This window comes from Eptesicus fuscus, unplaced genomic scaffold, assembly GCF_027574615.1.
Source record: "Eptesicus fuscus isolate TK198812 unplaced genomic scaffold, DD_ASM_mEF_20220401 scaffold_52, whole genome shotgun sequence".
Classification (NCBI taxonomy): domain Eukaryota; kingdom Metazoa; phylum Chordata; class Mammalia; order Chiroptera; family Vespertilionidae; genus Eptesicus; species Eptesicus fuscus.
Genome location: NW_026557626.1, coordinates 78,715 through 92,611, shown reverse-complemented (window position 1 = coordinate 92,611; position 13,897 = coordinate 78,715). Strand labels below are relative to the sequence as shown.

The 13,897-nt window shown below is 47.9% G+C and overlaps 1 protein-coding gene across 1 annotated transcript; it reads left to right on the top strand.

The window, feature by feature from the left end:
- Positions 1-313: 313 nt before the first annotated feature.
- Positions 314-13,646, top strand: LOC129148469 (tigger transposable element-derived protein 1-like). Its single transcript, XM_054713450.1, has 4 exons — positions 314-1,745; positions 5,855-5,978; positions 11,208-11,321; positions 13,621-13,646. Exons 1-4 carry the CDS (start codon positions 321-323, stop codon positions 13,644-13,646), a joined length of 1,689 nt encoding a protein of 562 aa, XP_054569425.1. The 5' UTR covers positions 314-320.
- The last annotated feature ends 251 nt before the right edge of the window (positions 13,647-13,897 follow it).

Genomic DNA, 13,897 nt, shown 5'->3' with positions numbered 1-13,897 from the left:
GGCTGGATGAGCAGCATCAAGGGCGTATCCCAGTTAGCCAGATGGTGATTCAGGAGAAGGCTGAAAGATTGTTTGAGGCCTTGAAAAAAGAAAAGGGGGAAGGGAGTGAAAGTGAAGAGTTTGTGGCTAGCAAAGGTTGGTTTATGCGTTTTAAGGCTCGTGCTAATTTGCATAATCTTAAGGTGCCAGGGGAAGCTGCTAGTGATGATGCTAAAGCAGCTGGTGATTTTTTTAGTGCGTTGGCTGAGATCATTAGGGAGGGGCGTTACTGTGATCAACAAGTGTTTCATGTGCATGAGACAGGCTTGTTCTGGAAGCATATGCCTACACATAAGTACATTGGCAAGGAGGAGAAGACAGCATCAGGCCATAAAGCCAGCAAGGAGAGATTGAGTGTGCTACTTGGGGCTAATGCTGCTGGTGACTTCAAGCTGAAGCCCTTGGTGTGTCTGGCCGAGAATCCAAGGGCAATCAAGGGCATATGGAAGGGTCTATTACCTGTCATCTGGAAATCTAACAAGAAGGCATGGGTGACACTCAGCGTATTTGAGGACTGGTTCACCAACCATTTTGTGCCAGAAGTCAGGGACTACTGTGCTTCAAGGGGGCTGCCCTTTAAGGTGTTGCTAGTGCTGGACAGTGCCCCTTGTCACCCTGCCGATTTGAATGACTTTCACCCAAATGTCAAGGTGGTTTACCTTCCACCTAGCACCACCTCCCTTTTACAGCCTATGGGCCAAGGTGTCATTGCCTCTTTCAAGGCCTACTACCTCCGAAGGACATTTGCTATGGCTTTTAGGGCAACGCAGAAGGATAAAGAGTTGACTCTCAAGGACTTTTGGAAATCTTACAATGTTCTTGCTGCTGTAAAAAACATTTCTGATTCTTGGGATGAAGTTACACAGACGAACTTGAATGGTGTTTGGAAAAAATTGTGTCCCCAGTTTGTGAACGATTTCCATGGCTTTGAGGATTCCGTGGAGGTTGAAATCAAGAATGTTGTTGAGTTGAGTAAGCAGCTTGATTTGGAGGTGGAGGCTGAGGATGTCACAGAGCTGCTGGCATCTCATGGAGAGGAGCTGTCTGCCGAGGACCTCACTCAACTGAAACAGCAGTTCATTGAAGAGGAAGACACCCCAACCCCAGAGCCCAGGAGATTTACAAGCAGGGAATTAGCAGGGGCCTTGGCCATGATAGAGGATGCGTTGGCAAGGTTTGAGGCTCAGGACCCCAACAGTGACAGGTACACTAAGGTTGCCAGAGGCGTCATGGATAGCCTGTGGTGTTACAAGGAGATTTGGGAGGACAAGAAGAAGGTATCCTTCCAGACTAGCCTCGAACGTTATTTTAAGAAGGTGGAGAGGCCTGCAACAGATCCCGTACCCTCCACCTCATATGCTTCTCCAGACTCACCTGACCCAGGCTCTCCAGCACCTTCTACAGGTTCTGCTTCTCCAGACTCACCTGACCCAGGATCTCCAGCACCTTCTACAGGTCCTGCCTCTCAGGTCTCACCTGACCCAGGATCTCCAGCACCTTCTACAAGTCCTGCCTCTCCGGTCTCACCTGACCCAGGATCTCCAGCACCTTCTGCAGGTTCTGCCTCTCCGGACTCACCTGACCCAGGATCACATGCATCTTCTGCAGGTTCTGCCTCTCAAACCTCCTCCCCGCAGCAGCCAAGTGTAAACCTGTCTTTCCCCACTTTGCAACGTCCAGTGTGCAAGCCAACAACAGTAGTAAAGGTAAGGATAATCCAATATTTACCCTTATATGTACGTATGTGCTTTATGCTTTTTATTATTTATTTACCACAAGTAAAGGTCAGGAATTGTTATTTTACTTAAAAAAAATGTTTTTTACTGTTTCACTTCATTTCTGCTGTGTATGTGTGCAATGTGAGTGACGTAGGTGCTTATGTAGGTGGGTTTTTACTTAAAAATTGCATTAAGTCGCACCATAGGAACAGATCTCCGACGTAACCCGAAGTCCTATTATATATATATCAATTACTAAAATGTATAAAATTTATGGTACAAAAAATAGATCTCTCTCTCTCTCTCTCTGTGTCTCTCTCTCTCTCTCTCTCTCTCTCTCTATATATCTATATATATATATATATATATATACACACATACAGAAACACACACACAGACACAGTGGACAGATTATTATGATCTCTGAATGCATAATAATCTGGCCATTCAGTGTGTATATATATATATATATATATATATATATGACCCCTGGTGCATGAATTCATTCATGGTTGGGGTATGGCCAGCCTGACCAAGGGTAGGGGACATGGGCAGTTGGCCAGCATGCCTGCTGGTTGAACTCCTGATCGAGGCGACAAATTGCATAGTAACCTTTTATTATACAGGATATATACTAAGTGGCCAGATTATTATGCATTCAGAGATCATAATTTCCTGGCCACTCAATGAATATATACTAGTGAATTTCTTGAGTCCATATATTTCATATGTACATGACTTTCGTGCATGGGGGGCGGGGAATGTCCCTCAGCCTGGCCTGCACCCTCTCCAATCTGGGATCCCCTGTGGGATCAGGCCTAAACCGGCAGTAGGATATCCCTCTCGCAATCCAGGACCCCTGGCTCCTAACCGCTCACCTGCCTGCCTGCCTGATTGCCCCTAACCACTCCGCTTGCTGACCTGCTCGCTCCCAACTATCCCGCCCCGCTAGCCTTCTCGCCCTCAACTGGCCCTGCCTGCCTGCCTGTTCACCCCTACCTGCCCCCCTCCCGGCCAGCCTGCTCACCGCCAACTTCCACCCCTGCTGGCCTGCTTGCTCGGAACTGCCCTCCCTGCTGGCCTGTTTGCCCCCAACTGTCCCCCTGCTGACCTGCTTGCCCCCAACTGTCCCCCTTCCAGCCTGCTTGCCCCCAACTGCCCCCCACTGCCAGCCAACTGGCCCCCCCTGCTGGCCTGATCACCTGCAAATGCACTCCCTTCCTGGCCTGATCACCCCTACCGCCTCTGCCTTAGCCCTGACACCATGGCTTTGTCTGGAAGGATGTCCGGAATGTCTCCTGGTCTAATTAGCATACTACATTTTTGTTAGTATTGATAGGGGCTTGGTGCATGGGTGAGGGCCGGCTGGTCTGCCCTGAAGGAGGTCCTGGTTCAGGGTAGGGGTCCATTTGGGAAGCGGGGGTGGCATGGGAGAGGGGCCCAGGGTGGTTTGTAAGCCGGCCATGTCCCCATTGGGGTGGGGGTACCCACTTGGGGTCGTGCCAGCCTGGGTGAGGAACTGGGGCAGTATGCAGGTCAGCCACACACCCATCGGATGAGGGTCTCTGATGGGGGAGCATGGCCGGTATGGGCTAGGGGCTGAGGGCCGTTTGCTGGCCAGCCACGCCCCCATCAGGATAAGGGTCTCTAATGGGGGGGCATGGCCGGCCTGGGGTAGGGGCTGAGGGCAATTGCAGGCTGGTCACACCCCCATTTGGTTGAAGGTACCTGCTGGGGGTGTGGTCAGCCAGGGCCAGGAGCTGAGGGCCATTAGAGGGTTGTTTGCAGGCCAGCCAAACCCCTGGCTTCGTCCAGAAGGTCTCTAGGTTGAATTAGCATATTACTCTTTTATTAGTATATACACTGAGTGGCCAGATTATTATGATCTCTGAACGCATAATAATCTGTCCACTCATTGTGTGTTTGTGTGTGTGTATGTGTGTGTGTGTGTGAGTGTGTGTGTGTGTGTGTGTATTAGAGGCCCAGTGCATGAATTCGTGCATGGCTGATGGGTGGGTTCTGGCAAGCCTGGCCAGGGGGAGGGAACATGGGCGGTTGTCTGGCCTGCTTGCTTGGTGAACTCCAGGTCGAGGGGACAATTTACATATTAGCCTTTTATTATGTACAATATACACAGAGTGGCCACATTATTATGTGTTCAGAAATCATAATAATCTGGCCACTCAGTGTGTGTGTGTGTGTGTGTGTGTGTGTGTGTGTGTGTGTCTGTGTGTGTGCATTAGTGGACCAGTGCATGAGTTTCCTGCACGGGGTGTAGGGGGTGTCCCTCAGCCTGGCCTGCACCCTCTTCAATCTGGGACCCCTTGGGGGATGTCAGTCGGACATCCCTCTCGCACTCCAGGAATGCTGGCTCCTAACCGCTCATCTGCCTGCCTGCCTGATCGCCCCTTAAAACTGTGATGCCATCCTGCTCTTGCCCAACTGCCCCACGCCACTGGCCTTCTCGCCTCCTGCTGCCCCCCTTGCTGGCCTAATCGTCCTCAACTGTCCTCCCGCCAGCCTGCTAGCCCCTACTGCCCTCCCTCCTGGCCTGGTCACTGCAATTGACTCCCCCTTGCCTGCCTGATCACCTCCAAATTCCTCTTCTCCTGTGCTGATCACCCCCAAATGCCCACCACTCCTGGCCTGATCACCCCTAACTACCTCTGCCTTAGCCCCGCCACCATGGCTTTGTCCTGAAGGACCTCCAGAATGTCTCCCTGTCTAATTAGCATACTGCCTTTTTATTAGTATAGATAGGCACTCAGTGCATGGGTGAGGGCCAGCTGGGCAAAGGGCTGAGAGTCGTTTGGGGATGGTTTACAGGACAGCAAAGCCCCAGGCTTTATCCCGAAGGATATCTGGAAGGTCGCCCAGTTGAATTAGCGTATTACTACTTTATTAGTGTGCATATATATCTATATATATATATATATATCTATAGTATATCCCTATTTCTCTCTCTCTGAAATCAGTATATATGTTTTAATCACCTAGTCAGTCCACACACATCTGACACCAGCACAGCCTAGGGACCTGTGAGGACAAGCAGCCAAGGTTCTCCTGAGGGCAGAGCATACAGTGACCCAGAGAACAGTATGGGAGGTGCCCTCTATGGCAGGTGGGGAACCCGGGCTGAGCGGCACAATCACACACAGGGGATGATGACATCAGTGTGGTCCCTGGGACTAAAAGCAAAGCGGCCGGACACTAACCATGATATACAAATGAATGAAAGGGGAGTCCATCTCTGATGGTGTCTTTATGATATGATATGGGGGATTTTAGGATAATTTCTAACAAGATGGGTTGCTGTGGTGCTACATGACAAGTGTAGAGCTTAGAGGCCATATATGTGACCACCTGCCATTTGTTGTTGAGGGCTGAACCAGTGAACACTAGGAATGAGATAGCATACATCAGTGCCACCTGCAGTTGAAAATCCCCACCGGCATGGGGCAAGGAGAAGAGAGAAGGGTGAGAGAGAAATGTATTACAGAGCTGGTGAACTAGAATTTGGGGAAATAAGCTGATTAGAAAACACCCTGTCCTCGCCATGGCTTACTTGTGTTACCAGTGAAGTTGTGCCTTTGGGAATGAAGCTGTGTGAGACAAGTGTGGATCAAAGAACCATGGGTAGCAGTTAATAGAGAGTGATGGCCTCAGCCAACTAGGATTGGGGTCAGAAGTGCAATCGGCATTACTGTGTTGTTTGGTGTCTTGGAGGGACAATTTGGTGGACAACATGGGTATTGCCTGACAAGACCAGAGTCAAATCTATCACCTTCCCATTATATGCAACATCTCCTCCTACCCTATGTTCCTGACACCAACAATTATTGAAAGGGGGCAGGGTGACTCCTATTTGAGGATGAGAGCACAGGTAACTTGTATCTGTTCATCTGCCTTTATTGTTGTGGGAAGACACAGCATCAGTAAGAATATAAGGAGAGATTGACTTTAATGGGGCCAAGGGCTGTTTTCTTCTCTGATGTGGGGAGTAGGGGAGCATATGCATGTGCAGGGTGGGTAGTATGGCAAACTTGGAATCTCAAGAGAGAATCTAATCATGGGATGTTCTGTGCCCATTATGACAGGATATGAACTTTGAGGACGTGGCCATTGCCTTCTCTCAGGAGGAGTGGGAGATCCTTGATGAGGCTCAGAGACGTCTGTACTGTGATGTGATGCTGGAAGTGTTTGCACTTGTATCATTCTTAGGTAAGACCTTCACATCTCTCCTAGTGTCCTGACGTTTTTGCCCACTCTTTTTTTTAAAAAAAAATATTTTATTGATTTTTTACATAAAGGAAGAGAGAGAGATAGAGTTAGAAACATCGATTAGAAAGATACATCGATCAGCTGCCTCTTGCACACACCCTACTGGTGATGTGCCTGCAACCAAGGTACATGCCTTTGACCGGAATCAAACCTAGGATCTTTCAGTCTGCAGGCCAACACTATCCACTGAGCCAAACCGGTTTTGGCGCCAACACTTTATTTAATCTCCAGACTTTGGACTCTCTCTCTCTCAAAGCCAGACGATGGGCTCAGCTCATTTCCCCCACTGTCTTGTCAAATGAGCTGTGGCTGCCAGTGCTGAGCTGTGGAGAGAGCCCTGAGCAATAGACTCCACGAACCTCCCTGACACCAGTTGCCTCAGAAACTGCAGGAAGTGTCTGGGTGTCAGCATTCTTACAGACAGCTTAATGGGTCCCTCCTGCTCTTCCACTCCAGGGAGGGTGACTCCATCCCCATCCACGGCTTCCCATTCTGCACCTTTCCTGTTGATAAAGACCCTGTGTCAGTTATCTTCTTTACATACATGAGTCAGGAACTGTTCTTGTAAGACCCTCCAATTATTGTTTGTAATATTACCTTCCCTGGATACTATTGTTAGCTAAATGCTATGGGCAAGTGATGGCTGCTCACCTCTGTTGTCTTTTCATTGATACTCAGAATATTTAGTTTGTACATACTTCTAGAACAGGAGGTGCAGGGAGAACCCTGGGTTTCTCCAGGGTAAACATACAGGATGGTGCTAGAGGATGCTTAGCCCGGCTGAGTGACAACTGAAGGGAAGTATGACATAAGGATGGTGTTCAGATTATACCGGGATCCTGCTCCTGTACTACAGTGTTTGGTGCAGGTTCCAATGGCCACACCTCATTTATTCCTTTCTTTTCCACACTTGACACTTTGCTGATTTGTCATTTCTTCGGTGACTTCCTAGCATTGTCTACCTTCGCCTTTGAGTCCTTTTTACATCACCTATTCCCCTGCACATTTCTTTCTGCAGTATACTACAACATGGACCTATGCAAGTGTTATAAGGAGCACATTCATGCTTAAATACCCCTCAAACACCTGCTACTTGTTTATTGAATTTTGCTTGGAATGAGATGCAACCAACCTTCTGCACAGCTTGCCCATGTCACCAGCAGAGAAGATCTACTGAATGCTGTTAGCAGCAGAATGAGCTGGACAGTCCGCTTCTCTTCCATGTGGTGCTTGCCATGTTTTTGCTCTATTTCTGTTGAAGTCTCTCTTGTTTTGTGATCTTCAGTGGTCAAGAACTTCACAGTTGCATCTTATTAGTTCATCTTTCAGGTCTTCTATTTTCAGCCAGTTGCATGAGACCAATGTATTATGTGCAACACAGTTTTATAATGGGACTTCCCTCTGTCACCACAGTCAACATTCATTTTCGCATCATTCCTCTGTTTTCAGGTCCTTGGCATAAAATGGATGATGCAGAGGCCTATTCTGAGCACAGTGTATCTATAGGAGACTCTCAGGTCAGGGCTTCCAAGACAGCCGCAGCCACCCAGAGGACCCATCTGTGTAAGCCGTGCTTCTTGGTGTTAAAAGACATTTTGCACCTGACTGAGTTACAAGTGGCATACTTTGAGAAGAATGTGTTCCTAAGTGATGCATGTGTGAGAGAGTTGTGTTTCAGTGCAAACCCTCACCAGCAGCAGAAGGATGCCTGTGGAGAGAAGCCCTGGAAAGAAGATATGGAGAGAGGTTCACTTGTGACAACTTGCTGGTTCTACTTCTCTGGGGTGCCTGAAGCAGGGGTGGACTCCCCAGCCATCTCAGGGCTTCCCCAACACCAGGCTACTCTTAATACTGAGGAGCCACACAGTAACAACGAGATTTCACAGGAATGTCTCCGTGGAAAAAGACATCACCAGTGGGTTGAATGTGAAACAGCTGCCAGCCACAAACAGAAAGTTGCTTATCAGAAAGGCCTCTGCTCCGCAGATATGATTAATGAGTCTAATAAATGTGGGAAAGTGTTCAGACAAAACTTTACCCACCTACAACATGGGAGAGTTCACACTGTAGAAAAGCCCTGTGAGTGTACTGATTGTGGGAAGGTCTTCAGTGAAATCCCTGCTGTCATTAAACACAACAGATTTCACATTAGAGAAAAGCAGTTTAAGTGCAGTGACTGTGGGAAATCCTTCAGTACAAGGTGTGACTTCACTAGACACCACAGTGTTCACACTGGAGAAAAGCCATATGAGTGTAGTGAATGTGGGAAGCATTTCAGTCAATGGTCTCACCTCACTAAACACCACAGAGTTCACAATGGAGAAAAGCCATATGAGTGTAGTGAATGTGGGACGTCCTTCAGTCGAAGGTCTACCCTCACTAGACACCACAGAGTTCACACTGGAGAAAAGCCATATGAGTGTAGTGAATGTGGGAAGCATTTCAGTCAAACATTTCACCTCACTACACACCGCAGAGGTCACACTGGAGAAAAGCCATAAATGTGCAGGGAATGGTCTATTTTTCTCACTTATTAGCGGGGGCCTTTGCCATGATAGAGGATGCGTAGGCAAGGTTTGAGGCTCAGGACCCCAACAGTGACAGGATAAATTATTTCCTAATCACCCTCTTTTCCAAAATTATAGTTCAACACTTCCATAATCTATTTCTCTCTTACCCTTTTTCGTTACCCGTGCCAGTGGAGGTTTACAAGCCTGGATAACACTGATTAATGCTATGTCATTCTTTTCAACCAGTGTGTCACAACCAACAACAAATGACAGGTGGGTAGTCATTTAGCACCTAAGCTCTTAACCTAGAAAGTAGCACCCAAACTCCTCTCTTTACAGGCAATTACCCTAAAGTTCACCTCATTGTTACATCCAGGGACCACCAGAAACAGACTCTTCCTTCATTCACTCTATGTCAATGTCATGGTGTTGTGACCATGAATTCACCTTCCCTCTCCGAGTGCACATCCCTCTTTCTACCACACCTCTCTCACACCTGCACTGCGACAGGCCCAGCCCCCATACTCATCTTCAGGCCTTTTACTTATTACTCAGCATGTGTGGTCAGAGGATGGTTGCCATATTGAATCAGGATCAAGCACTACCCACACTCTGATAGTCCACACTCATAGAGGCAGCCTTGATTCCTGCCACGTAGGCCTCTCTCCATGACTGTATTTCCTTCAACCTCAATTATTAAGAACAACAATCAGATCTCAGATATTCATAGCCCACCTCCTATGATGCTGCACTTTTTTTTTAAATTTCTTTATTGATTAAGGTGTCACATATTTGTCCTCATCCCCCCATTCCCATCCCACACCCCTCCCCATGGATGCCCCAACCCCCTGTTGAACTTAACCATTGGATAGGCTCATATGCATGCACACAAGTCCTTTGGTTGATCTCTCCCTCCTCCCCCCACCCTCCCCTATCCTCCCTCTGAGGCCCGATAGTCCGACCGATGCCTCCTTGTTTCTGGTTCTGTTCTTGTTCATCAGTCTATGTTGTTCATCATTTCCCCTAGATGAGCGAGATCATGTGTCACTAGAGATATATTTATAAGAACCGAATGTGAGACGAGCAATAATAGTTATGCTGACAGGCAAATGAATCAGTCTGTATTGAGTTTCTTTCTGGACCAACAGTTCTTTAGAGACCCAATTTCAATGTCCACCAGTTCCTTATGTGTACATGTCAGCACTGACCCCTCAGCTCTGGATGGTGGACAAATGGTGGTAATGGAGGTCCGACTCCCTCTGGTTTGGTCTCGGCCGGACCCAGGGGCACGGCTTCACCCGAACTCAGGGGCACGTGGCCTCACTCAGACCCAGGGGCACATGGCCTCTCCCAGACACAGGGGCGCGTGGCCTCACCTGAATCCGCGGTGTGTGGCCTCTCCCAGACCCAGGGCCGCGTGGCCTCACCCGGACCTAGGTGCGTGAGGCCTCACCGGACACATGGCCTCACCAGGACCCAGGGGCGCGTGGCCTCAACCGGACCCGGGACCCAGCCTTACCCGGATCCAGGGACACATGGCCTCACCTGGACCCGGGGGCGCATGGCCTCTCCCAGACCCAGGGGCGCGTGGCCTCACCCAGAACGAGGTGCGCGAGGCCTCACCCGAATCCAGGGACACATGGCCTCACCCGGAACCGGGGGCGCGTGGCCTCTCCCAGACCCAGGGGCACGTGGCCTCACCTGGAGCTAGGTGCGCAAGGCCTCACCCGGACCCGGGACCCAGCCTCATGGCCTTACCTGGACCTGGGGGCAGGGGCTGTTCTTGTAAGACCCTCCAATTATTGTTTGTAATATTACCTTCCCTGGATACTATTGCAAGCTGAATGCTATGGGCAAGTGATGGCTGCTCACCTCTGTTGTCTTTTCATTGATACTCAGAATATTTAGTTTGTACATACTTCTAGAACAGGAGGTGCAGAGAGAACCCTGGGTTTCTCCAGGTGAACATACAGGATGGTCCTAGAGGATGCTTAGCCCGGCTGAGTGGCAACTGAGGGGAAGTATGACATAGGGATGGTGTTCATATTATTCCGGGATCCTGCTCCTGTACAGCACTGTTCAGTGCAGGTTTCAATTGCCACACCTCATTTATTCCTTTCTTTTCCACACTTGACACTTTGATGACTTGTCATTTCATCGGTGACTTCCTAGCAGTGTCTACCTTCGCCTTTGTGCCCTTTTTACATCATCTACTCCTCTGCACATCAATTTATGCAGTATACTACAACATGGACCTATGCAAGTGTTATAAGGAGCACATTCATGCTTAAACACCCCTCAAACACCAGCAACTTGTTTATTGAATTTTACTTGTAACCAACCTTCTGCACAGCTTGCCCATGTCACCAGCAGAGAAGATCTACTGAATGCTGTCAGCAGCAGAATGAGCTGGACAGTCTGCTTCTCTTCCATGTGGTGCTTGCCATGGTTTTGCTCTATTTCTGTTGAAGTTTCTCTTGTTTTGTGATCTTCAGTGGTCAGGAACTTCACAGTTGCACCTTATTAGTTCATCTTTCAGGTCTTCTATTTTCAGCCAGTTGCATGAGACCAATGTATTATATGCAACACAGTTTTATAATGGGACTTCCCTCTGTCACCACAGTCAACATTCATTTCCGCATCATTCCTCTGTTTTCAGGTCCTTGGCATAAAATGGATGATGGGGAGGCCTATTCTGAGCACAGTGTGTCTGTAGGAGATTCTCAGATCAGGGCTTCCAAGAGAGCTGCAGCCACCCAGAGGACCCATCTGTGTAAGCCGTGCTTCTCGGTGTTAAAAGGTATTTTGCACCTGACTGAGTTACAAGTGGCATACTTTGAGAAGAATGTGTTGTTAGGTGATGCATGTGTGAGAGACTTGTGTTTCAGTGCAAACCCTCACCAGCAGCAGAAAGATGCCTGTGGAGAGAAGCCCTGGAAAGAAGATATGGAGAGAGCTTCGCTTGTGACATCCTCCTGGTTCTACTTCTCTGGGGTGCCTGAAGCTAGTAGAGAGGTTGGGGTGGACTCCCCAGACATATCAGGGCTTCTCCAGCACCAGGTCACTCTGAACACTGAGGAGCCACACAGTAACAATGAGAGTTCACAGGAATGTCTCAGTGGAAAAAGACATCACCAGTGGGTTGAATGTGAAAGAGCTGCCAGCCAGAAACAGAACATTGCTTATCAGAAAGGTCTCTGCTCCGGAGATATGATTAATGAGTCTAATAAATGTGGGAAAGTCTTCAGACAAAACTTTACCCACCTACAACATGGGAGAGTTCACACTCTAGAAAAGCCCCGTGAGTGTACTGATTGTGGGAAGGTCTTCAGAGACAGCCCTGCTTTCATTAAACACAACACAGTTCACATTAGAGAAAAGCAGTTTAAATGCAGTGACTGTGGGAAGTCCTTCAGTAGAAGGTGTGACTTCACTGTACACCACAGAGTTCACACTGGAGAAAAGCCATATGAGTGTAGTGACTGTGGCAAGTCCTTCAGTAAAAGGTCTAACCTCACTAAACACCACAGAGTTCACACTGGAGAAAAGCCATATGAGTGCAGTGAATGTGGGAAGTCCTTCAGTCAAAGGTCTACCCTCACTAAACACCACAGAGATCACACTGGAGAAAAGCCATATGAGTGTAGTGACTGTGGGAAGTCCTTCAGTCCAAGGTCTAACCTCACTAAACACCACAGACTTCACACTGGAGAAAAGCCATATGAGTGCAGTGAATGTGGGAAGCATTTCAGTTCAAGGTTCACCCTCACTGTACACCAAAGAGTTCACACTGGAGAAAAGCCATATGAGTGCAGTGAATGTGGGAAGCATTTCAGTCAAACGTCTCACCTCAGTAGACACCGCAGAGTTCACACTGGAGAAAAGCTATAAATGTGCAGGGAATGGTTTATTTTACTCACTTATTATAAGAACACTTAAGGGGGTCTATGAGACCCTTTCCATGAATGTAATCCCCTTTTATGGGAACATACAGCCTGCTAGATTCCTCACAAATCTGAGGTACAAGTGAGACTTGAAGGAGCTGCATTGTACTTGCTAACATGCCCAGACCTACCACCCAAATGAGGTCACTGTCTCTTTGTCGCTGAAGAGATTTCACCTCTAACACCTGACTCAACTGAGGAGTGCGCATCGGTCACCACCCCTGGGTGCTCAGGGGAATGTATTCTGTGTTCTCACTTCTGCTGGAAGTCATTATGGTTCCTCCACGCTCTTGGCAGTATCTTCATTCATTTCTCTTTGACAAGAAAATGGACCTGACCCAGGATTCATCCAGAGCACCCCTTCTCAGCTAAGAAGTGCCACCTCTTTCATGAACATAGTGGTACTCACATTATGCTTTGATAAATTTGGGGGGTTCTTATTCACCAACCTGCAATCCTCTTATTCTCCTGTGCTCTAGTTTAGAATCTTTTTAACGGTATTTTTACATTTGTCCCTTTCATTTTGGTTTTATTCATTGCCACAGATGATTTGCAAACACAAATGTGATCTTTCAGCATGTAGAGATGAATAGCTATTGTGTTTATCCAAAAGTGTATGTGGTTTGAAAAGACAACATAATGTCCGGAAATCACTTTCTGTCCAATGTTGGCTTATTACTTATTGCAGCCCGTGTCCTGAAAGGAAAGGCCACGTGACTTTGTGCATTTAATTTTCAGCCTAGTGCCTCGATTATTGCTGAGGGCAAAGGTCAGTCTGAAGAGGAGACCTTTGCTCTGCTTCTGTGACCAATATGAATCATGTTCTCTGTTCACAGTATGTAGTACATAAGCCTCAGCAATGTTTAGGGAACCTGCTCTCCATGTCCTGCCAAGGAGCAATGTGCCAGGAAGTATGACATTTCATAGGCTGCTTTGATTTGTTGTAAGTGTCTGAGGTGGAACCACAATGAGGAAAGAAACACTGGTTCAATAGTGAGTGGGGAAGCCTCCAGGAAATTCGGTGATAAGTGCCTCTTCTGAACATAAGGCCACAGATGTTCTGGGCCTGTGGCTTGTGTGGCCTTTATGTGCAGACATTCTCAGGACCTCCAAAACTGTTCCCTGTAGCTGACGTCATTGGCAGAATAATCTAATGGTGTTGTGTATTTCCTGACCCCTGTAGGGTGTTCACATAATGTAGTTGCTCAACAGGCAAGAAGCCAAAGGTAGAGGAAGGATCACCCTGCAATTTGTCCCATTATGTCTTTTGTATGTAGTGAGCATTCCTATTGGATTTGACGGCAATAGTTTTTTTTTACGATATACTTTTATGATTTCAGAGAGAGAGAGAGAGAGAGAAAGGGAGACAGATCAATGAGAGAGAATCATTGATCAGCTGCCTCCT

Bases quoted from the DNA above. Each gene is read 5' to 3' on its own strand.
- LOC129148469 (XM_054713450.1), top strand. From the start codon at position 321: ATGCCTACACATAAGTACATTGGCAAGGAGGAGAAGACAGCATCAGGC. The intron at 5,979-11,207 runs GTAAGACCTTCA...CTCTGTTTTCAG, and splicing joins TGCACTTGTATCATTCTTAG to GTCCTTGGCATAAAATGGAT. The intron at 11,322-13,620 runs GTAAGCCGTGCT...TGTTCCCTGTAG, and splicing joins CACCCAGAGGACCCATCTGT to CTGACGTCATTGGCAGAATA.